Genomic DNA, 25,000 nt, shown 5'->3' on the forward strand with positions numbered 1-25,000 from the left:
ATCTGTAAAAATGGTATAAAATTAACATTTGTATAAATGCAGAAATATTTGTTTGAGGATTTGTTTACAGTATAGCAGAAGTCTAATGAACTCATGCAGTAAACGTGTGTGTGTGTGTGTGTGTGATGCTCGTGCAGCAGCAGCTGATGTGAACACACTCTCACACTAATAAACTATCTTAACAAAACAAAGAGAAACACTCATCATCATCATCATCATCATCATGACACATGACACTAGCACTGAGTGAGCGGCAGTGAGGAACAGTGTTGGGGGTAATGCATTACAAGAAACAGAGAGAAAGAGAAATATATATAAAAAGTCCTGCCCTGATTTAAAAAGTAACTCAAAAGTAGCGCAACATTACTTTCCATAAAAAGTAACAAAGTAATGACATTTTTAGTGAGTAACACAATATTGTAATGCATTACTTTTCAAAGTAACTCTCCCCAACACTGCTGAGGATGATGGGATGGATGAGCTCTTACCTCGTACTCCTCTTTGAAGCCGTAGCCCTCGGCACACTTCATCTGCGTGATGTGCTGCAGAAGGTCGGCCACACGGATGGCCGGATGAAGCTGACCCGTGTGGTACGGCACGTCCACGGCCTCGCGCTTGTGCAGAGAGTGTGTGTGTGACGAGTGTGTGTGTGTGTGAGACTGCACCAGGCTGCTGGTGTCACTGGTCAGGGTTTGAGTCTCATCTGCAACACAGGACAGAAAACACTGGCGATGACTTCAGGCCGAAGAACGTCACAAACACGTCACGCTTAAGCTTCCTTTTACAGTGACTTCCTAACGGCCCTAAAGAATTCAAAGAATGTCCATAATCAATCATGAGATTAAATGTAGTAATAAACTGAAAGCATATTTGACTAAATATGAAAATGTCATCATTTATTCACATTCACACCATTCCAAACCTGCATGCTGATATTTCAAAATGTGAAATAATGGTAATAATACAATTATGCATAATATTATAATTTAATACAATATACTATTAAAACAAATAATATAAAATAAAAATATAATATATGTAGAGTTAATTTTCAAAAAACGATACGTTAAAAATTTTTTTCAAAATGTTGTTGTTTTATCCTGCATTTCAATTATTATCAAACTGCAATGAGTTGTTTTGATTAAACAGTAATACATAAAAAATACAACTAATTAACACAATTAAATAAAATAAAACATTATACAAATTTATTCATCTGTTTCTGCATATAAACTCTTCATATTATAATACAAAATGTGTAAATAATACAAATAAGTAATATAAATATAATCAAATATTTATTCTGTAAAACAAAAAGTAAAAATACAAAAAAACTCTAAAAAGCAGCCTAAGCTTGTCTTTAAACTGGATGTTTCCAATCTTGCTGGCTATAGTGGTCAAAACCTTTCTAAAACCAGCTAACAATGGTTTTAGCCATTTTTCAGCAGGTATATGATACTGTATGTAAGAGAGAGTCTGACATTCACAGAAAATGCAGAAACATAACAGAAGAGTAACACCTTACAGGTTTGGAATAACATGAGCGCAAGTAAATAAAGACATAATGCACATTTCTGGCTGAACTTTTCTTTGTGAATAAGGCAGGCAAGACACTGCAGGTGAAAATAATGGAAATTTAAGTAAATTTGCATGCATTTGCAGAGAATAGATCTGAACACTGGATAAATCCAGGATGAAAATTCTTGTTTGATGTTGTTGACATATTATAGTTTAAGGTTTTTACTGAAGTAATTGTGGATTTCTCTTTTTATCATGCATAAACCAGAAAGTACTGTTAGCAAATGGAGAATGATCCATTTTCACTATGTTTCTAGGAATAAAATATTGTATTTATCAGTGTGAATGATATATCAACAATCCCCACGGTAAAAACCTCCAGAATATAGAGAGGAATAAAACTGTAAGTGTTGGTGTGTGTAAGTGCTGCTGAAGTGGAGAAAAAACTCAGCATCTTTAAATATATGCATTTTTACCACTTTTTTATGAGTATAATGATGTATAAATCAGCGTGATTGATATATGAACAAATCTCTCAGTAAAAAACTTCAGGATATAGACAGGAATAAACCTCTAAGTTTTGGTGTTTGTAAGTGTTACTGAAATGTAGAAAAAACGGACCAATTTTAAAGATTAGCATTTTTAGCATGTTTACAAGAGTAAAATGTTGTAAAAATCAGTGTGAATTATCTATGAACAATCCCCTCAGTAAAAACCTCCAGAATATAGATAGGAATAAAACTCTAAGTTTTGGTGTTTGTAAGTGTCACTAATGTAAAGAAAAATCTTTTTTTTAAGATATAAGAAGTGCAATAATGTGCATTTTGGATGTTTTCTTTCCACTAGTCTGAACGAAGACATGTTTTTCAACCTCGACCAGTGCAATGTTCCTACTGTAAGTGTCTTTGCCTTAATTTCCTGTATTTTTCCAGATAATCAATCAATCAGTGTAAAAGAAAGCGTTGGATTCATTGGCGATGGATGATCATGACACGACGTTGCAGGAAGGGTGGATGAGTGGATGTGGAGGGAGGGATCGATTGACTGCCCCGCTCGTTCATTCCTTCGTGAAATATCACGTGATGCTTCCTCTATAACTTCAGAGAAACACAGCCTGTGTGCCTGTTTTGCCCTGATCTGAGATCTGCCATGAGGCCTGGGTGCTGTCAATCAACAGCAAAGCCTGAGCGGATGAGTGATGACGGATGCTCAGAACCACACGGACCAAAGCACAACAAGCCAAAGCAAAGACAGCACAAACACAATGAAGATGCACATGGAGGAGGAGGAGGAGGAGGATGAAGATGAGGTGGTCGAGTGATGCTGTAACGCACCAATGGAGGGAGAGGGACGTGACTCTAGTGAAAACACACAACCTCTGTCACGCTGATGAACTTACCATTAATGGGGACTTTTTAAGCAGATACATTAGAGGTTAAACGAGAGACATAGAGAGGGCGAGAGACAGCCAGAGAGAAGAGAAAAGGAGAGAGAGAGAGAGAGAGAGAAGACAGGGTTTAAGCAAGAATTACACCAAAGAGAACTAGCAGAGCTCTGATCAGTCGAAGGGCGATCAGGGATCCGGGTGTTATGGGTCTCAAATCACAATGAAGGAGATGAGTAAAAAAAAAAAAAAAAAAAAGAAGAAATGCTAATAAAATTGAAAAATGAGTTTCAAAACAAAAGAAGAAATGCAAATAAAATTGATGAACATTGCAATTGCTTCATGGAGATCTACAGAGCAGCGGCGCCACACATGGAGGAGGTCAAAGGTCACGCGGGGGCCAATCAGACTCGACATCTGTTAAAATTCCGTGACCTCATTCTCAAAAAGGATCTACGAAAATATGACTTCAGGGAAGATAAATATGATCTATGCTGAACTCGATGTGTTTTGTGCAACTTAAAGACAATACATGCATCTCATTAGAATTTGAAATGTAAAAAAAACTACCTACTGTACATAATTCTATTGCTGTAATAAACTGCAAAATAGAAAAATTTAAATATAATAAAAGGTATAAATGTATAATTAATAAAAAAATAAATTATAATAAATATAATACAAATATAAAAATATGAAAATGAAATGTAAACTATAAAAATATTAAACAGAAATATATTAAATTAATTAAACTATAAATGAATATTATAATAAACAAACAAACAAATATTTAGCAAAATTAAAAAAGACACAATACAAAATAAATGCATTAAATTATACAAGACAATTATAGCAAATTAATAAATAAAATAAACAAAACTTCAATATAATGAATAATAATAATAAAACAACTATATATTAAATACATTAAATTATAAAAAATTATAAATAGTGAATAAGTATTTTTCTTTTAATTCTAATAATACTATAATACTTATAATTAAATATAATAATAATATATTAACATATATAAAATAAAAAAATAAAAAAGCAGCACTTGATTTGAAGACTTTTGCACAATAAATACTTGAGGTCCAGTAATAAACGGTTGAGAAGTGCTGAAGCAGCAGCATCACTGCTCCATAAACCCTCGTGTGCCGGAGGTGAAGTTTTTCTGTTTCCCCATGCTTTATTGTGTAAAGTAAACCTGTTCCCGCTCCAGCGATCGTTTACATGTGCCGTTAGCCAAGAGTCATTCATATTTAATAAGCCACTCTCAACTCCTATTTTTCATCACATTATGTTTCAATTAAATTCTCAGGCCTTGCGAGGGACGGCTCTAGGGGACAGAGTGCTTTAGATAAATAGGTTGGGTGAGGTGCCATAAAAATGAGACAAAACCTGCTTATTATTCTATTTTATCATAGAATAAACCAATAAACAGCCGGAAAATAAGAAAAAGAAAAACAAGTAGGTCAGAAAGAGCTGCTGAAGGCAGAAGAAACATTTGAGAGAACAGCAGAGAAGCAAAGAAACACTGAAGTGGATGTAAAGAACCAGACAGAAATGCTGATCCAGCCGTCCTCCTCCAAAAACTACAAAAAACATCCCAAGGGGAAAATCCCGACCCCGCAGAACTGTCTCCACATTTACACGTTATGTACGGCATACGAATATAATTCAAGACATGGATTCAGCATCATCTCCACCTGTGTGTGTTGAATGTGCAGCTACAGCATCATCCGTCCACTCCTCCACATCAGTCCACATGTCTGTGCATGCAAATGAGATGTCAGACAGGAAATGACATCACAGATGGGATGGAGTGAAGGCGGAAGCCAAAGGAAGAGAAGCAACAGATGGAAGGAGAGGTGCAACACAACCCAAATCAAACGAGCATGACGTGAAGAAACACAGACACGACTCACCTAAGATCGCAGTGGGAACGAAGGGGTCTGGAGGAGAAACACACACACACACACACACACACACACACACACACACACACACACACACACTAGTCCGTCTGAATCATCAGCTTTCAGTATTTCTGCTACAATCATGATAAAGCTACTTGATTTTTCTAAACAAACAGATTAAATACGGAGGGTGTGTGTGCAGTGAATGAGCTGGAGCGTGTTTGTGCCGTGTGCACACGCGTGTGGAGTGTGTGTTACCTGGGTAATACGTGTTTGGGATGCTGCTGCTCAGCGTGTTGGTCTTCACCGTCAGAGAACACGGAGAAGATCCGGCTTCACACAGAAAAACACCATTACACTCACACACACATAAAGCTGAGAACAATACAACAAGTGTTTAAAAGAAATGGTCTTCATCCCTCCTGGGGTGGCGCCACTCTTCTGTCTAGAAATATGGCAAATAGTCTTAGAGTTTATACTTGACTAACTGGGGCCCAGGTCAGGAAGCAGACAGACTGGCTAAACCGACCGTCTGCTAGCTGCCTCCCGTCACAGAGGTCAGTTAATTCTCAGCACATAGAGACTCTTTCACCTAGATATCACACTATAGAGACTGTGTCTGTTCCCCGAACTAGAAAATACAAAAAACGTCCAAACCAAGTTAAGGTTAACAATTTAATTGAGGTTCAACAAATAAAAAACAAATGCAATATGGATAAACAAATGATAAAGATTGGCTTATTGAATATCAGATCCATTTCTACGAAAACACTTTTTGTAAATAATATGATAACTGATCATAATATAGATGTGCTCTGCTTGACAGAAACCTGGCTAAAACCTGATGATTACATTATTTTAAATGAGTCCACCCCCCAAGATTATTGTTATAAACACGAGCCGCGTCTAAAAGGCAAAGGGGGAGGAGTTGCTTCAATTTATAATAACGTTTTCAGGATTTCTCAGAGGGCAGGCTTCAAGTATAACTCGTTTGAAGTAATGGTGCTTCATATAACATTATCCAGAGAAACCAATGTTAATGATAAATCCCCTGTTATGTTTGTACTGGCTACTGTATACAGGCCACCAGGCCACCATACAGACTTTATTAAAGAGTTTGGTGATTTTACATCCGAGTTAGTTCTGGCTGCAGATAAAGTCTTAATAGTTGGTGATTTTAATATCCATGTCGATAATGAAAAAGATGTATTGGGATCAGCATTTATAGACATTCTGAACTCTATTGGTGTTAGACAACACGTTTCAGGACCTACTCATTGTCGAAATCATACTCTAGATTTAATACTGTCACATGGAATTGATGTTGATAGTGTTGAAATTATTCAGCCAAGTGATGATATCTCAGATCATTATTTAGTTCTGTGTAAACTTCATATAGCCAAAATTGTAAATTCTACTTCTTGTTACAAGTATCGAAGAACCATCACTTCTACCACAAAAGACTGCTTTTTAAGTTATCTTCCTGATGTATCCGAATTCCTTAGCATATCCAAAACCTCAGAACAACTTGATGATGTAACAGAAACTATGGACTCTCTCTTTTCTAGCACTTTAAATACAGTTGCTCCTTTACGCTTAAGAAAGGTTAAGGAAAACAGTTTGACACCATGGTATAATGAGCATACTCGCACCCTAAAGAGAGCAGCCCGAAAAATGGAGCGCAGCTGGAGGAAAACAAAACTAGAGGTATTTCGTATTGCTTGGCGGGAAAGTAACATATCCTACAGAAAAGCATTAAAAACTGCTAGATCTGATTACTTTTCTTCTCTTTTAGAAGAAAACAAACATAACCCCAGGTATTTATTCAATACAGTGGCTAAATTAACGAAAAATAAAGCCTCAACAAGTGGTGAAATTTCCCAACACCACAGCAGTAATGACTTTATGAACTACTTTACTTCTAAAATCGATACTATTAGAGATAAAATTGCAACCATTCAGCCGTCAGCTACAGTTTCGCATCAGACAGTGCACTATAGACCCCCTGAGGAACAGTTCCACTCATTCTCTACTATAGGAGAGGAAGAATTGTATAAACTTGTTAAATCATCTAAACTTACAACATGTATGTTAGACCCTATACCATCTAAGCTCTTAAAAGAGGTGCTTCCAGAAGTCATAGGTCCTCTTCTGACTATTATTAATTCCTCATTGTCATTAGGATATGTCCCCAAAACCTTCAAACTGGCTGTTATTAAGCCTCTCATAAAAAAGCCACAACTTGACCCCAGAGAACTAGTTAATTATAGACCAATCTCGAATCTCCCTTTTCTGTCCAAGATACTAGAAAAGGTGGTATCCTCACAATTATATTCCTTCTTAGAGAAAAATGGTATATGTGAGGATTTCCAGTCAGGATTTAGACCGTATCATAGTACTGAAACTGCTCTCCTTAGAGTTACAAATGATCTGCTCTTATCATCTGATCGTGGGTGTATCTCTCTATTAGTTTTATTGGATCTTAGTGCTGCGTTTGACACAATTGACCACAACATTCTTTTGCATAGACTTGAACACTTTGTTGGCATCAGTGGAAGTGCATTAGCATGGTTTAAATCGTACTTATATGACCGCCATCAGTTCGTAGCAGTGAATGAAGATGTATCATATCGATCACAAGTGCAGTATGGAGTACCTCAAGGCTCAGTACTAGGGCCGCTACTCTTCACGCTTTATATGTTACCCTTGGGAGATATCATCAGGAAACATGGTGTTAGCTTTCACTGTTATGCTGATGATACGCAGCTCTATATTTCCTCGCAGCCCGGTGAAACACACCAATTTGAAAAACTAATGGAATGCATAGTCGATATAAAAAATTGGATGACGAGTAATTTCTTACTGCTAAATTCAGAAAAAACAGAGGTGTTAATCATAGGGCCTAAAAACTCTACTTGTAATAACCTAGAACACTGTCTAAGACTTGATGGTTGCTCTGTCAATTCTTCGTCATCAGTTAGGAACCTAGGTGTGCTACTTGATCGCAATCTTTCCTTAGAAAGCCACGTTTCTAGCATTTGTAAAACTGCATTTTTCCATCTCAAAAATATATCTAAATTACGGCCTATGCTCTCAATGTCAAATGCAGAAATGTTAATCCATGCATTTATGACTTCAAGGTTAGACTATTGTAATGCTTTATTGGGTGGTTGTTCTGCACGCTTGGTAAATAAACTACAGCTAGTCCAAAATGCAGCAGCAAGAGTTCTTACTAGAACCAGGAAGTATGACCATATTAGCCCGGTCCTGTCCACACTGCACTGGCTCCCTATCAAACATCGTATAGATTTTAAAATATTGCTTATTACTTATAAAGCCCTGAATGGTTTAGCACCTCAGTATTTGAATGAGCTCCTTTTACATTATACTCCTCTACGTCCGCTACGTTCTCAAAACTCAGGCAATTTGATAATACCTAGAATATCAAAATCAACTGCGGGCGGCAGATCCTTTTCCTATTTGGCGCCTAAACTCTGGAATAACCTACCTAACATTGTTCGGGAGGCAGACACACTCTTGCAGTTTAAATCTAGATTAAAGACCCATCTCTTTAACCTGGCATACACATAACATACTAATATGCTTTTAATATCCAAATCCGTTAAAGGATTTTTAGGCTGCATTAATTAGGTAAACTGGAACCGGAACACTTCACATAACACCGTACTTTCTACATCATTAGAAGAATGGCATCTACGCTAATATTAGTCTGTTTCTCTCTTGTTCCGAGGTCACCGTGGCCACCAGATCCAGTCTGTGTCCAGATCAGAGGGTCACTGCAGTCACCCGGATCCAGTACGTATCCAGACCAGATGGTGGATCAGCACCTAGAAAGGACCTCTACTGCCCTGAAAGACAGCGGAGACCAGGACAACTAGAGCCCAGATACAGATCCCCTGTAAAGACCTTGTCTCAGAGGAACACCAGGACAAGACCACAGGAAACAGATGATTCTTCTGCACAATCTGACTTTGCTGCAGTCTGGAATTGAACTACTGGTTTCGTCTGGTCAGAGGAGAACTGACCCCAACTGAGCCTGGTTTCTCCCAAGGTTTTTTTCTCCATTCTGTCACCGATGGAGTTTCGGTTCCTTGCCGCTGTCGCCTCTGGCTTGCTTAGTTGGGGTCACTTCATCTACAGCGATATCATTGACTTGATTGCAAATTAAAACAGACACTATTTCAACTGAACAGAGATGACATAACTAAATTCAATGATGAACTGCCTTTAACTATCATTTTGCATTATTGAGACACTGTTTTCCAAATGAATGTTGTTCAGTGCTTTGGCGCAATGTATTTTGTTTAAAGCACTATATAAATAAAGGTGATTGAAGTGTTATATTTAGGATATATTAAATATGTGCAATTTTATTAAAGCTGCAGTAAGTAACTTTTGTAAAAATATATTTTTTACTTATTTGTTAAACCTGTCATTATGTCCTGACAGTAGAATATGAGACAGATAATCTGTGAAATGCTCCTATTGCCATTTGCAGAAAGTCATCGCTCCCGGTAAGAAACAACCAATCAGAGCTGCGCTCCGTAACTTAGTTTGTGTTCAAAATGTAGAAAAATGTATATAATAAGCGAGTACACTATGAATTCATTTTCCAAACCGTGTTTTTGTCTTGTCCTGAATCACTAGGGTGCACCTATAATAAGTGTTTATATTCGGACTATTTTAGATTGCTTCGGGGGTACCGCGGCGGAGTAACCCAGTACCTTTGTGATTCTTCATAGACATAAACAGAGAGAAGTAGTTCCGGCTACGATGTTCTTCCGCAAGAAGCAAGCAGTTCTGTTTATAAACCACTAGAGCGTCAAAGGTTCCCTACCGCAGCTTTAACACATAACTAAACAAATGAAAAACACTTGGTAAGTGAAATAACTAAGCTGGAGCACTAAAATAACTCAATGGAAATGAATAAAAACTTAAACTAAAAAAATAAATATAAACTTAATAGTTATGTATATTTATATTAAATATACAGGTATTTCTGAAAAATTAAAAAATGAGAAATGGTTAGATTCCGACATCTCCCCAATTTAATGCATCCTTGATTAAAGCATTCATTTCGTTAATAAAAAGAGTGTGTGTGTGTGTCCCTCACAGCGCCCGTTGAGTGTGTGTGTGTGTGTGTGTGTGTGTGTCCCTCACAGCGTCCGTTGAGTGTGTGTGTGTGTGTGTGTGTGTGTGTCCCTCACAGCGTCCGTTGAGTGTGTGTGTGTGTGTGTGTGTTTCCCTCACAGCGTCTGTTGAGTGTGTGTGTGTGTGTGTGTGTTTCCCTCATAGCGTCTGTTGAGTGTGTGTGTGTGTGTGTGTCCCTCACAGCGTCCGTTGAGTGTGTGTGTGTGTGTCCCTCACAGCGCCCGTTGAGTGTGTGTGTGTGTGTGTGTCCCTCACAGCGCCCGTTGAGTGTGTGTGTGTGTGTGTGTGTCCCTCACAGTGTCCGTTGAGTGTGTGTGTGTGTGTGTGTGTCCCTCACAGCGTCCGTTGAGTGTGTGTGTGTGTGTGTGTCCCTCACAGCGCCCGTTGAGTGTGTGTGTGTGTGTGTGTGTCCCTCACAGCGTCCGTTGAGTGTGTGTGTGTGTGTGTGTGTGTCCCTCTCACAGCGTCCGTTGAGTGTGTGTGTGTCCATGAATGAAAGCGCTTCATCACAGTTGGTCCCCTGCTCCGTGTAGCTCTTGTCCATGGAGTTCACCATCACGGTCATCTCCTGTCTCGTGCTGCTCAGAGTCTCCTTACGCTTCTTCGCCAGCTTCCTGCAAACCACACCATCAGAGATAAAGACACTGTGACAGCATTAGAGACCTGATCCACAGCTCTGACACGATATATATATATATATAAATAATGTATAGTTTGAAAAGTTCATAGTGTCATACTACATTTATGTATTTAAACAGTAAAGTTGTGCATGTGTGAACACAGCCATATTATACGTTCTGCTTTTAACAATGTAAATGAGGAAAGGGGTGAGAGGTTATTTCAACAAATGTATTTTAGTGAACAAAGAGCAGTTCTGAGAAAGCACACAAACTAATCAGGGCTTTATTAAAATGGCAAAGTCACACTACCAATTAAAGCCCAATATCATTTTAATCAATGCCCCACCAAGAGCCTCAGCGGTTCTCCGTGATTACAGCCGCAGATCTGAGAATAACGTGCTGTAATAGAGTTCTGCTTCTGCCTTCGTCTGCTAACGATCTGCATATGCAAATGAGGCCAAATTACTCAGCCAATCCGTGGGAGGGAAATTAGCGCGTCCTTCCTCGCCCGAGGCTCGACTTCCCAAAGCGGATCCGCAGGTAATTTCCAATGAGTTCTTGGAAACGGGGCCAAACCACAGAACAAGGAGATGCAGCAAGATTTTACAAACTACAAACTCCATTAAAGCCAAACGGCGCTCATGAACATCAGCAGAAGACACGAGTGATGAGCAGAGCGCCATGAGATTATCCACACTAAACTACAGGAGCATCAACCATCAGCTCGATTCGATTCCCACGCTCAGAAATCACCGGTACATTTCTCAAATCACTGCAAAGAGTCGATGTTGTAACGTATTGTAGAAAGACTGAAACATAACACTCTAACAATGCTGTAATCAAAGATCTTTTGCATCTTTTTGCACTTGAATGTTTAAATTGGCGAGGTCTGTGTTAATTCAAGCGTAAGAAGATGTGAAAGAGAACAATTCAGGGTTCGTTTAGTTGAGTTCGTCTTGTGCTTGAATGCTTTACATTTTCTTGAATGTTAAAATTGGCAAGGCTTAAAAACCTGGAAATGAAAAGCTTTCCTTCTCGATGGCCCTGGTGTGTAATATTGTAAACTTTGCTGTATTCATCCAAATATATTCAACTGGTCTTATATTTTTGTCCATGAGGGTGCTTTCTTTTCATTATTACTACTACTTCTAGTAATTCTGCGTGTAATTCATAATTTCCAAACCATTTTAAGACAGCAATATTGTAATTTTTAAACAATAGTTGAGTTAAATAACCCAGCATGTGTTCTGTCCAATATTAACCCAACGCTGGGTTGACAAAATAACCCAGCACAGTGTATATGAACTTCAGCTTTAGATTTTAAGGCCTTACAAATGTGAAGTCATATCCAATTTCCATTTTAAACACACACACACACACACCCACACACACACACACTGTCCTAATTGTCTGCTTCCAGCAGAGGAAAGATCGCACACCGCAGATGAAACTGCACGGCATGCTGGGAATTGTGTTCTCACACACAAGCGCGCCCATTGTAGGTTATAACGCGAGCATCTTCATTAGAGCCACTCGGACGCAGGGAACAGTGGGGAATTGTGGGATGTGTGCTGCGCCGCTGGTCTGGGATCAGTACATGAGCGAAAGCCAACAGAGACTAAAGACACGACACTGAACTATAATTAAACACTAACTCAATCACAACACCTCAAACAATCCCACACTTTATTACAGCAAATCCAGAAAGATTAACCCAAGGAACAGGATCTTTACTTAATATTCTAATCATTTTTGGCATAAGTTTTAACAAATGTTTGAAAAAAAGTAACATTTTGTGTCTTTTATCTCAGTATTCCTGTCAGTTTTGTATAAGGGTTTTTATGCATAATAGAATGTGATCAAACTGTTTAAAATAGCTGAGCTATGATATCTAAAAAAATGTTTAATGTAAATTTTGAATGCACATTATCCCACCATTCACAAATGTGACTTACCAAAAAATTAAATTTCACACACTTTTCCAAAAAAAAATTCAAAAATAAATAATTATTGATTATTTCAAAGGGTTACTAATGACAAATGATTTGGACTTTATCAAGTCTGGGAAAAATTGGGGATTAAACCGGTTAAGACTAGACTAGAGATTAACCTCAACAGGATATAAACAATAAACACAATATAAAACTTAAGCCCTGGCACTAACTGAAAAAACATTATTTAGTTGCATAGATGAAGTATTGAAATGACTAAAAATATGAAATAAAAGATAAATAATAAAAACAAAAACAAAAGAAAAAACGAATAAAACTGAATAAAACTGAATAAAACTGAATAAAACTGAAAAAGCACAAACTTGAACTAAAATTCAAATGAAAACTGAAAATATATATATAAAAGTAGATTTAAATGTTATACGGTTGTAATGGCAGTTACTGAAATAAAACAAGTTAGGCTTGAAGTACTAAAATTATTTCTAACCCTGAATTTAAAAACTTAAACCTAATACAAATGACAAACTAAAACTTGAATTAAATTGAAAATCGAAATTTCAATCTCACAAAAGAGCTAAACTGTTTATTCTCTGCAGCGCAGTATCATCGAATAGTACTAGTCTTTTTTTTTTTAATATCTGGCTCTGGTCTGAAAGAAACCCAGTTCTCGATTCCCACCGACATAAACAAACAAACAGCTCAGCACGACCAACAAACAAACAAACAAACAAACAGCACAGATCAAGCATTCATTAAACCAACATCATGATAATGACGCACTTCATTCGACTTCATGCTACGAACATCAACCATGCAGGAAAACTGGAGCCAACGCCAGAAGCATGGGACGACTGCAATTAATAACAATGATGATGATGATGATGATGATGACTAATGAGATGAAGGGTAATTCCAGGTTTGGGAAAAGCACGTTCCCCTTCCCTGAGCTGGGCAACGGGAAAACAAGGAGAGGTTTCCTTGGGAAAGTGGTTCTTCTAATAATCTATAAGCTACAAAGCTCAATCACATCGACTGTAAATGAATCATTAGTAATCATAATCAAAGCTCACAGACAGATGATGGAGAATCACATCGATTAGCAGTATTAACAATTCGAGATAACGCTCTGGGACTGAGGAGCCCTGGAGTCTCGGAGCGGAGCGGAGCGTCATGCAGCTCAACAGTGTACAGGTGTGTTACTTACAGGTAGTAAGTGTAGGACTGATAGGTTCTCCTGCCCAGTGCAGTGGTGGAGGGGTTAAGCAGTGGAGGGGGATGAAGATGGAAGGAAAGAAAAAGTAAAAAATATTAATGTTACGAAACGATCGAGAATGAACAGAAGCAGACATGGTGGCATTCGTGAGAGAGAGAGAGAGAGATGAACCCATGTGACTCAACTGAGCAACCAGAGCGTCATGTGACTTACTGTACATACAGTACACTCGAACCACAACATCATTCAGAGAGGAGACTTATATATTACACTAGTTTTATACTAATGGGTGCAGGTACTTCCAGTAAAATTTGGGAGTAAAAATGATTCAGACACTTTGTTTTGCTCAAGTGTTTTTACTGTAATTGCTAATGAGATCTTTTTACACAACAGAACTGACGCTGTCCAATCAAACCCATTACCTACCTTTCTTAATCTGACATCATCAAGATCAACGTGTTCTTCTCATATCTTACTACCATTGTCTAAACTACAGCAAATAAACTGAGATAATGTGAGAAATGTTGAAGGTGTCTGAATACGTTTTGGTTTGTGTATGTGTGTGTGTGTGTGTGTGTGTTTGATTAGCTGTTTCAAACACACACACAGTATTTTAATGTTTTGGAAGAGTCTCTTCCGCTCACAGAGGCTGCATTTATTTGATTATAAAATACAGTAAAAATGTATATAAAAATATAAAACTATTTTATATATTTATATGTGAATATCTGTTCAAGTTTAATTTATTTCTGTGATCAAAGCTGAATTTTCAACATTTATGTGGAAAGACATTTTATTTTTCAGGGATTCACAAATGAATAGAAAGTTTAAAAGAACAGCATTTATTTGAAAATGAGTTCTTTTTTTAATATTGTAAATGTCTTTACTGGCACTTTTGATCAATTTAATGCATCCTCTGTGAATAAAATAATTCCACAAAAAAAAAAAAAAAAAAAAAAAACATTTTCAACACTGATAATAATAATCTTCATGTTTCTTGAGCAGTAAATCATCATATTATTCTGATTTCTGAAGATCATGTGACTCTGAAGACTGGAGGAATGATGCTGAAAATACAGCGGAGCATCACAGAAATAAATTACACTTTAACACAGATTCACACAGAAAACAGCTGTTCTCCATTAGAATAATATTTAGCTTTTTACTGTATTTTTGATGAAATAAATGCAGCTCTGGTGAGCAGAAGAGACTTCTTTTCTTACCATGAACTGGTAGATTACCTGCATCTATCTATAATCTGTCTGTGAGCATTAATATGTGCATTAATAAGTCTTTATAAGGGAGATGTCATGTGTGAAAGCTCAATCAGAGCACACTGTACATTAGTAATAAAACCAACATTAATTCACCTTCCTCAGAGCATCTCCTAATTTTTCAGGATATGATTAGAGGAATATGAAAACATTTGCTCAGTAAATGATCAGATGCGGCGTCCAGAGCATGCGCTCGGCCTTAAATGAGGAATTAGCATGCTCTCCTTGCGTTCTAATCTAATTTAGCAAATTAAACCAAATAGATGCGGGAGATTCAATCACGCTCGTTCATTTGATTAAAGCTTGAATACTGAACGGGATTCAATTAAAATATCTACGGAGTGATCAAGGCTCATCTCTCCAGGAGGGAAATCTGGTGAATCTGGTGTTTGGGATTATTGAACACGCGTGTGTGAAATAAACACGTCTCTTCATGCACATGACGTACAGATGACTTTACTCAACCGCTCACACTCGAACCAGAACTCTCTATCAGGTCACAACACAGCATTTTAACCAGGCTGATCAACATAATTAGACTAATAATGCAGTGTTGCGTTGACAATTCGGAGGAAAGGTCAGGTGGAAATCGGGAGGAGAATCTATTATTAATATCTGCGGTTAAACTCCAGAAGATCTGATTGGCTCTCTGCGGTTTTCCACAGAAACACAAAGTCCTGATCTGACTGTGAATGAGAGGAAAGTTTGGACACATCTGCTCCTTCCTCGTTAATATTAATGCACAGGTTATAATAACAGTCACAGGACTCAGATAACAGAGTTTCATCTTGCACTGAAAACACGTAAAGCCTCAACGCAATTTAATTCGTTTTGGAGAAAAGCATCAGTCAAACCCTTTAAAAAGCATTTATTTCATACTAAATATAGTTTAAAAAATGTTTTTTTGTAGTACTACATGCGCACAAAACACATTTATTTCAATTGCATATAATTATTTTCATGAATTTGAATTATTTTTAACATAAACTACAGATGAAACGCTGCATTCCAAAAAATGAATGGAATCCATTTGATTTTATTTGAAAATCATATGCATTTATTTATGCATAAATCTGTTCATATGACTAGCTGTGGAACAAGCAATATTCAATCAGTTGAAATGTGTGTGATTTAATGATATGATTAATTATTTGATGATAAATATATAAACCTAGAAACTGTGTATTTAAAACTTTTTCAGATTAATTGCACTATTGCAGAAATTTGATCTCTTTCAATAATGTGTGACTGACAGATACTGTATCAACGAGCATTAGATTACATTTATTCATCTTTATGTTAAAACCTTGTCTTCTGAATGAATAGAACATTTAAATACAATTCAAATACATAATTATTAAAGTTAAGCCTAAATATGTTTTGAGTGTAATTTCACACATTTAAGGAGAGGTTTTTAGATTCGATTCAGGTTTTTAACACCGATGTGTGTGTGTGTGTGTGTGTGTGTCTCAGCTCTTACCGTTTCTTCATGAGCAGCACCACGCCGAGGAAGATGATGATGAAGAGCAGTATTCCTGCGATGACGCCCGCGATCTTCACCGTGTGGTCGGTCTGTTTCTCCGGCTCCACTGCGTTGGGTTTGTGTGTCGCCGCACCTGTGATCAACCAAAGGTCAAAGGTCATACAGGAGATTGATGAAGCGAGACACTTCATGCACTTCTTCACTTCACATATTTTGATCTATTTTGCTTCTATAACATTTCAGACTAGTGGAACGAAAACAATGTGTCTTTAGATTTCAGTTACAATGTATCTTTACAATATTGTTCTCCACTGTAGTAACACTAGCATACTGTGCACCAAACGTAGATCTTTATTTTTACTGAGGGGATTGTTCATATATCATTCACAATCATTTATTCAAAGTTTAAGATCAAATAAAATAAAGCATCAGAAATAGATGTTAAAAATGTACAAAATATGATGATGACATAATTGGGACGGGCCAGAATCCTCAACTTCCTGTTTCAGCAGGAAACAAAGGAAATATAGTTGTGTTTCTCGTTTAATTCATTTTTTTTCTTTGCTTGTCAGTGAATGTGTTTTTACCGAATCTGAAGAAGCATATTCATCTGCTGATATAATCAAACCTTACAAATCTGGGGACTGTTTTAACCTTGAATATGACACACAATCTAATAAATGCAGCTCCTGCACATCCGTCTGATAATGACACAGAGAGAGAGAGAGAGAGTTTGTGATGACAAGTGAAAGAGATAAAAGTGTGTTTAAAGAAACGTCTGACGGAGACTTTAAATTCACCTTTAGCTACATACATTTAAGTTCTTTCATGTTTTTACATACTTCTTACTAAACTAGGACACTGGCTTGATGGAGGCTCATTTGATTATTATTGTTAACTTAAACCATTAAAAAAAACTTTGAAATAAGAAAAATTTATTAATTAAAAACCTTAAACTTATTTTACTTCACCTACTTACTAGAGCAACATTTAGCATTTTTATTTGGTTTAACTTAAAGTACTAAAATAACGAAAAGTAAAACTGATATAAAATGAATAAAAATTATATAGACATATTAAAAATTTAATTATAACCATGCAACAAAAATTTGATTAATTTTTTAATTAAATAAAAACGATAAAGAAAGAGCAACATATCAATAAAAACTATCAACAATACTAAAATATCATTAATCCTAGAGAACTGATTGGTCAAAAAAATGTAATAAAACTTGACAAGATGATGTCATCAGTGCTTAAGATTATGTTAGAGAAAGAGAAAGTGTGTCTCTGACCTGTTAGCTGACCGTCTCCAGCGGCCGGAGGGATGCGAACGTAAGGAGTGGTGAGCTGCGTCACCAAGATAGCGGCTGCAAGTGTGTGTGTGTGTGTGAGAGAGAGAGAGAGAGAGAGAAAACAAGCCGTTACTGAAAACCTGCACAACACACACTCAACAGCTTCATCTTCAGACACACTCACGTCTCTCGTCTCACACTGCTCTTACTTTAGCCTGGGTTAGTAATTAATCTTGGGTTAATGTTCTTATTTGCATGTTTACAAGGTTAATAGCATTGACTGGACACGTGATGCATGTGAAGCATTTCAGAAACCTGACAGCATCTGTTCAGTCAGCCACTGCTGCGTCATGCTGATTACATGCATTATGTTACGTGTTAAATTAATCACTTTTTCACTGTCTGCTTGCACAGGTTAGAATGCCTACCTTTGGTAGCGACACGCACACAGTCAATTTTTGTCTCCTGAAAAACAAAAATATAAACAAAGTATCAAACATCTGAATGATTCAATAGAACAAATAAATGTTGTGCAAATATTGATTGATACTTCTGTGATCGTCTAAAATTATTGTGCTAAAAAAAACTTTTTTGAATATAAAATTATAATCCTAATTAAGTTTATATTATTTTATATGCTTAATTGTGTAAATATGCACTTTCCCACTGAATGTTCCTTGTCTATGTAATCTTTTTCACTACTGTAAAACATTTTTAACTCCGGAAAGGCTCCATATAAATATAACAACAACAACAACAGCAACAATAATAATGTTTATAGTAATAATTAGTAGTAGTAGTATTAATATTATTATTATTTATGGTAACAACAAGACTACTACTATTAATAGAACATTTTCAGAGCTTTTACAGTAGTATAAAATGTAATAATAATGATAAAAATAATAATAAACATTTATTATAATGATTATAATATTAATTAAAAAGCTGTTATTATTATTATAAATTATAATATAATATAATATAATATAATATAATATAATATAATATAATATAATATAATATAATATAATATAATATAATATAATATAATATAATATAATATAATATAATATAATAAATTCTACCAACATTCTGTTGATGGTCCTACAGTAACAAGTGCATCAGCCATCTGTGGTGTACACTGATGAGGTTCAGTGTTTTCTACAGGAGTAAGTAATGTTTTACTCTTGTCAGCAGAATGAAAACAGTCCAGTAACTGGTTCTGCTGCTGCACGACTCCAGTGATGTATATGCTGATATATTTTCTATGCCTGCTAAGCAGCTGCAGCATTAAAAGTGCATTTCAGCTGAATGCTGTATGTGAGCGTTCAGTACGAGCACCTGGAGCACGACTCTCTTTACTGCCTGTAATCAAACTAACGTCTGACATCAGTCTTCAGCTACACAAACACTAACAACAAAGCACCGTGTTCTGCTTTATTACTGATGTTCTTTTTAATATGCCGACTGATGTGCTCTCTAGTTCTGTCAGTTTATCAAAGCCAGCGTACTGTTATTGCATATAAACATTGTTTCAAAAGACTGAAACTCTTGCTAGAGCTTTCAAACTACATCTGTTCAAATTACCACCATCATTTCAGTCTTTCTAAACAGCCCAACAACCACCTAGCAACACAAAGGTAGCGATTCAGAACACTTTGTTAATGCCCTAGCAACCACAGAACCTGTGCAACAATTTAACAATACCCTAACAACACCCTAGCACCCATCCAGAACAACCTAGCAACACCCTAGCAACCACAGAACCTGTGGAAAAGTCCAACAATGCCCTAACAACACCCTGACACTTATCCAGGACAACCTAGCAACACCATAGCAACCACAGAACCTATGGAACAGACTAACAATACCCTAACAACACCCTAGCACCCATACAGAACAACCTAGCAACACCCTAGCAACCCTAGAAACTGTGCAACAGTCTTACAATACCCTAACAACACCCTAGCACCCATCCAGAACAACCTAGCAACACCCTAGAAACCACAGAATTTATGGAACAGACTAACAATACCCTAACAACACCCTAGCACCTATCCAGAATAACCTAGCAACACCCTAGCAACCACAGAACCTATGGAACAGACTAACAATACCCTAACAACACCCTAGCACCCATACAGAACAACCTAGCAACACCCTAGCAACCCTAGAAACTGTGCAACAGTCTTACAATACCCTAACAACACCCAAGCACCCATCCAGAACAACCTAGCAACACCCTAGGAACCACAGAACCTATGGAACAGACTAACAATACCCTAACAACACCCTAGCACCCATCCAGAACAACCTAGCAATACCCTAGCAACCCTAGAACATGTGCAACAATCTAACAATAACCTAACAACACCCTAGCACCTATCCAGAACAACATAGCAACACCCTAGCAACCACAGAACCTATGGAACAGACTAACAATACCCTAACAACACCCTAGCACCCATCCAGAACAACCTAGCAACACCCTAGCAACCACAGAACCTATGGAACAGACTAACAATACCCTAACAACACCCTAGCACCCATCCAGAACAACCTAGCAACCCCAGAACCTGTGCAACAGCCTAAAACTGCCTAACAATGCCCTAGCAACCATCCAGAACAACCTAGCAACACCCTAGTAACCACATAATATGTGGGAAATCCAACAATGCCCTAACAACACCCTGGCACTTATCCTGGACAACCTAGCAACCGTAGAACATGTGCAGCGATCTAGCAATGCCCTAGCAACACCCTTGCACCCAATCGAATAGCAACTGCCTAGCATACATCCAGAACAACCTAGCAGTACCTTAGCAACCACCAGAACCTGTGCAACACACTATCACCTTTTCAGAACAGCCTAACAACACCATAGCAACAACCATAACCTGTGCAGCAGTGTAACAATTCCCTAGCAACTGCCTAGGAAGCGTAACATCCCATAAATATCACATAAATCACACATACAACCTGCAAAAATGGGATGTTAATTAATTTTAATTAAGTAAATTTCCTACAAAATATCTGTATATGTATAAAAAATAAAAACACAAATTTACTTGAGAAGCAAAACTGCATTGCATATTAGGAGTTGTTTTCATAGCCTGTATCTTCAATGCAATGCAGATTTGTCCACTTGTTTTTAAAAAAGTGTCAAAAAATTACTAGAAACACATTTCTCAGAAAACTAGGCTTAATATCTAATGCAGTCAGCTGATCTTCTTTTAAGGAATTTTAGAGGCTTTAACTGGAAAATTAGACAAACTCTTATTAAGAAGAGCCCTGAACATCTCAGCAACTTTTATGTTTCTCAGTAAGTCTTGAGTGTTCTTCAGCTTGTCTTACACTGTTCGGTGGCATTTAAACACACACTTCCACCTTCAGCCTAAGAACGACCTTTGACCTGCTGAACCAGACTCTCCACAACATAAACAAACATTCATCTAGCTATTTAAAAGAAAATATTAAGTCTTGTTTGCTAAAAAAAAAAAGAAAAAAGAAAAAAAATTTAAATAGAGCAAAAATATCTACCAATGGGGTAAGAAAAGTAATCAAAGGTTAAACAAGATTATCTTTCTTGCCTCACTGCCAGATATTTTAGCTCGTTTTAAGCAAAAACAAACAACATTTTTATCTTCTTCATTTTAACTGTCAAGTAAATTAATCTTGATTCAAGAACGTTTATACATTTGTACTAGAAAGTCGAAAATACTAAAAAGATGAGTTATTGCAGAGCACCCTACAGAAGAGGGGGGCGGGGTCAGCAGAGCTCATTAGCATATAAAGAGACATGCACCGAAACGGTTTGCTCTGTGAACAGCTCTGTTTTTGACAAGGTAAAAAGGGTGTTGTTTTACACTACCATTGAGAAATTTTAACCAAAGTATGTTGTAGACTTTTCATTAAGACCCTAAAGAATCCTCTTTAAGTCAAAGCGTGTGTCAATCAAAATCCTTCGAGAAACATGGCTCTATACGCAGAGGGTTTTCTGAGTGAAAGCTGTTCCCTGACCTCCTCTTCCGTGTGTTTCTGAAGACGTGGGTCGAGGTCAAGGCGTCCGGAGGGACTCTCTTCACCTCCGCTCTCTGTTTTACCCACAATTATCATCTTCATCGAGAGCCACTCAACGCCTGAATATCTGAAGCGCTCGATGCAGTCTTGACTCTCAATCTCTCTCTGTGTCTCCCACAGCGTCCCAGATTATCATTCAACACTGCAAAAATGATTTCATTATGCAATATTTGGTCTGGCTTTCCAGCACACATATCTAAATATCCTAAAATCAAGATGCATTTACTGGAGAAGCAGAATGACATAAGATAATGTTGTGATCTGAAAAATGCATGAAAATGAAGTTATGCTTTAAACTAAAGCAAATATCCGCCAATGAGATAAGAAATAGCTTAATTCAAAGAGAAAACAAAAGTATTTTTCTGACTAGACTGGCAAATATTTTTTCTGGTTTTAAAAATAAAATCACTTCATTTTGATAAATTTCTCAGAAGGAGAGATTTGATAGTCATTTGTTTCTTCAGTAAATCTTACATCTTGATTTAAGGATATGTAATGCTGGAAAACAAGACCGAGATACTGATGAAGAAAATCTTTCTTTCTTATTTTTTATTTATTTTTGCAGTGAATAGGTGCCAAATGCAAATAAAAAACAGTTTTGGCATGCAAATAAATAAATTATTAACTTTCTTAGGAAATGCAACGTCACATAATTTAGGGTTTTAAACTGCATCTGAAGTTGATTCTGAGCTCAGTACCTCTCGCATTTACATTCACTCAAATAATCCAGAATTGTATAAAAAAATAATAAAAAAACGTTGAAAGAAAATATTCCAAATAAATGTATCTTCATAAAAAAAAAGAAAAGAAATGTAAATAAAATTAAATACATTATATTTATATTATTATTATTTTTTTATTTATTTTTTTTGCATTGTGGAACTAACTAAAAGTTTGGAAATGAATTTAAATTTATAATTAATTTTGTATATTTAATTACATTTTTATTTAATGTTTAGTTTATTTTAAGTAACGATTTTTAATATAGCTTTAGTTTACTGGTGGCCAAAATGATTCGAAGACTAGTATTTTCAGCAGCTAAAAATGTTTTCAGTCAGTTATATCTATCTTTTGCTGTAGTGTGTCAGTAGGAAATATCAGTTTACATTTGCAAACACTGATTTGAGTAGTGACATGAAGAAACAGACACACTGAGACAGACTAGATCCAGAAGAGCTCTGTATGGGTTCAGACTGATGGGGTGGAAGCATGTACCCCGTTGGCGGCGCTGACGGCCTGATAGTAGATGCTGTAGCTCTTGTGAGGAAGCAGCGGGGCGTTCCAGTATCCTCCGTAGGTTCGGTTGTCTCCGACGGTGAAGGTCTGCGGCTGTGAGACGCCTGCGGAGGGGAACTCAGCGCTGTAGTAGTACTGAGAGTTCAGCACGCTGGCGTTCTGATAGTGAACCGGCAGCGGATAACAGCGCAGGATCTCCACGTCACCTCCACGAGCCCTTCGAGGACGCTCCTCCTCCACAACCACCTGATACACACTGAGACAGAGCACTGCATCACTGCATACTGCATACTACAGACCACACAGATACTGCATGCATTCATCAGCGATGCATTCAGCTGAACACAAGTGACAGTAAAGACATTTATAATGTTTTTTTTTGTTTTTTAAGATTATTAATTTACAGAAGATATATATAAATAGATTTTATATGAGTTTGTTTAAAAAAAAAGTACAAAAATACATACAATTATATTGGCATAATAATAACAGTACAGTATAATAAGTTAAAATATGTATATTTTTGGAACTTTTTATGTGTGTATTATATATTATACGTATCTGTGGGTACATACAGATCACACTCGCATTTAGTTTGAGCATCATTTTCATAGGAAATTATTAATACAGAACAAACGCTGTGATATTATTTGAATACATCACTGCCCAGCGGCATGCTGGGTAACGGCGATCTCGGCCAGTCCTTCAGTTGTGAGATGAAATATCATGTGATAAATGATTTAAGCCAATGAGAGCCAGCACAGGTGAGAGGGGAAGTTAATTAACAGCTGATCGCACACTCAGGTCAGAGTTCAGAGGTCAAAGGGCAAATCAGAGCCTCACTGCTGCTTGAGGATGCTGCTGAATACGCTGCTTTAGCACATCACGCTGCTGTTCAATCTATCTTCAAGTTGGGGTAGAATTCAATAAATGCCAAAACTTAGAGTTTTGTTCCCGTACCCCCTCCATCCTCTCACACACCCCAGTGTGAAAACCGCTGGTTAGGGGAACGCATGAGAGTATTAGAAGTCTAGAGAAAGTCCACACAATTCACAGAAACAAACGTGTGTGTGTGTGTTTGAATAAGTGTGTGTGTATTTCCACATCTGAGCTCGTAATGTTCCTCTCGCTGCTGTTACTGTGGAAACGCAGAATCTTCTTCAGCCACTTATTATTCTGCATTAATTCAGCTTTATTTCTGAGAGAAGAACAGAAGCTCCTGTGTGTGTGTGTGTGTGTGTGTGTGTGTGTGAGAGAGAGTGTGTGTCTGTGTGTGAGTGAGTGTGAGTGTGTGTGTGTGTCTGTGTGTGTGTGTGTGTGTGTCTGTGTGAGAGAGAGAGTGTGTGTGAGTGAGTGTGAGTGTGTGAGAGAGTGTGAGTGTGTGTGTGTGTGTGAGTGAGTGTGTAAGTGAGGGTGTGTGTGTCTGTGTGTGAGAGAGAGAGAGAGTGTGTGTGTGTGTGTGAGAGAGAGAGTGTGTGTCTGTGTGTGAGTGAGTGTGAGTGTGTGAGAGAGAGTGTGTGTGTGTGTCTGTGTGTGAGAGAGTGTGTGTGTGTCTGTGTGTGTGTCTGTCTGTGTGTGTTTGTGTGTGTGTGTGTGTGTTTGTGTGCGTGTGTGTCTGTGTGTGTGTGTGTGTGTGTGTGTGTGTGTTTGTGTGCGTGTTTGTCTGTGTGTGTGTGCGTGTGTGTGTGTGTGTGTGTGCGTGTCCCGGGGCCAAACGCAGATCGCCGACAGCATGCAGACGTCAGCGGTGACCGGTGTGAAGCGTGACTTTGATCTGAAGACACACACGTGATCATTACATCACATTACACTGATCACTCCAGAACCAGCTCATTCACCTTCAAACCAAGC

The 25,000-nt window shown here is 37.4% G+C and overlaps 1 protein-coding gene across 7 annotated transcripts in view; it reads right to left on the reverse strand.

Moving 5' to 3' along the window:
* The window catches only part of LOC113045177 (receptor-type tyrosine-protein phosphatase mu-like), a 139,392-nt gene that overhangs the window by 31,652 nt on the left and 82,740 nt on the right, over positions 1-25,000 (reverse strand). For 2 of the 7 annotated variants that reach the window (XM_026205377.1, XM_026205378.1), the window contains exons 12-21: positions 23,129-23,405; positions 18,259-18,295; positions 17,831-17,905; positions 16,533-16,668; positions 13,770-13,799; positions 10,456-10,607; positions 5,080-5,154; positions 4,831-4,857; positions 2,918-2,929; positions 489-703 (exon numbers count right to left, since the gene is read on the reverse strand). In XM_026205377.1, coding sequence (XP_026061162.1) covers positions 489-703; positions 2,918-2,929; positions 4,831-4,857; positions 5,080-5,154; positions 10,456-10,607; positions 13,770-13,799; positions 16,533-16,668; positions 17,831-17,905; positions 18,259-18,295; positions 23,129-23,405 — 1,036 coding nt within the window. The remainder of the gene's footprint in view (positions 1-488; positions 704-2,917; positions 2,930-4,830; positions 4,858-5,079; positions 5,155-10,455; positions 10,608-13,769; positions 13,800-16,532; positions 16,669-17,830; positions 17,906-18,258; positions 18,296-23,128; positions 23,406-25,000) is intronic. The other 5 variants (XM_026205379.1, XM_026205380.1, XM_026205382.1 and 2 more) reach the window with 3 other exon arrangements.

Source organism: Carassius auratus, chromosome 27 (assembly GCF_003368295.1).
Source record: "Carassius auratus strain Wakin chromosome 27, ASM336829v1, whole genome shotgun sequence".
NCBI classification, from domain to species: Eukaryota; Metazoa; Chordata; class Actinopteri; order Cypriniformes; family Cyprinidae; genus Carassius; species Carassius auratus.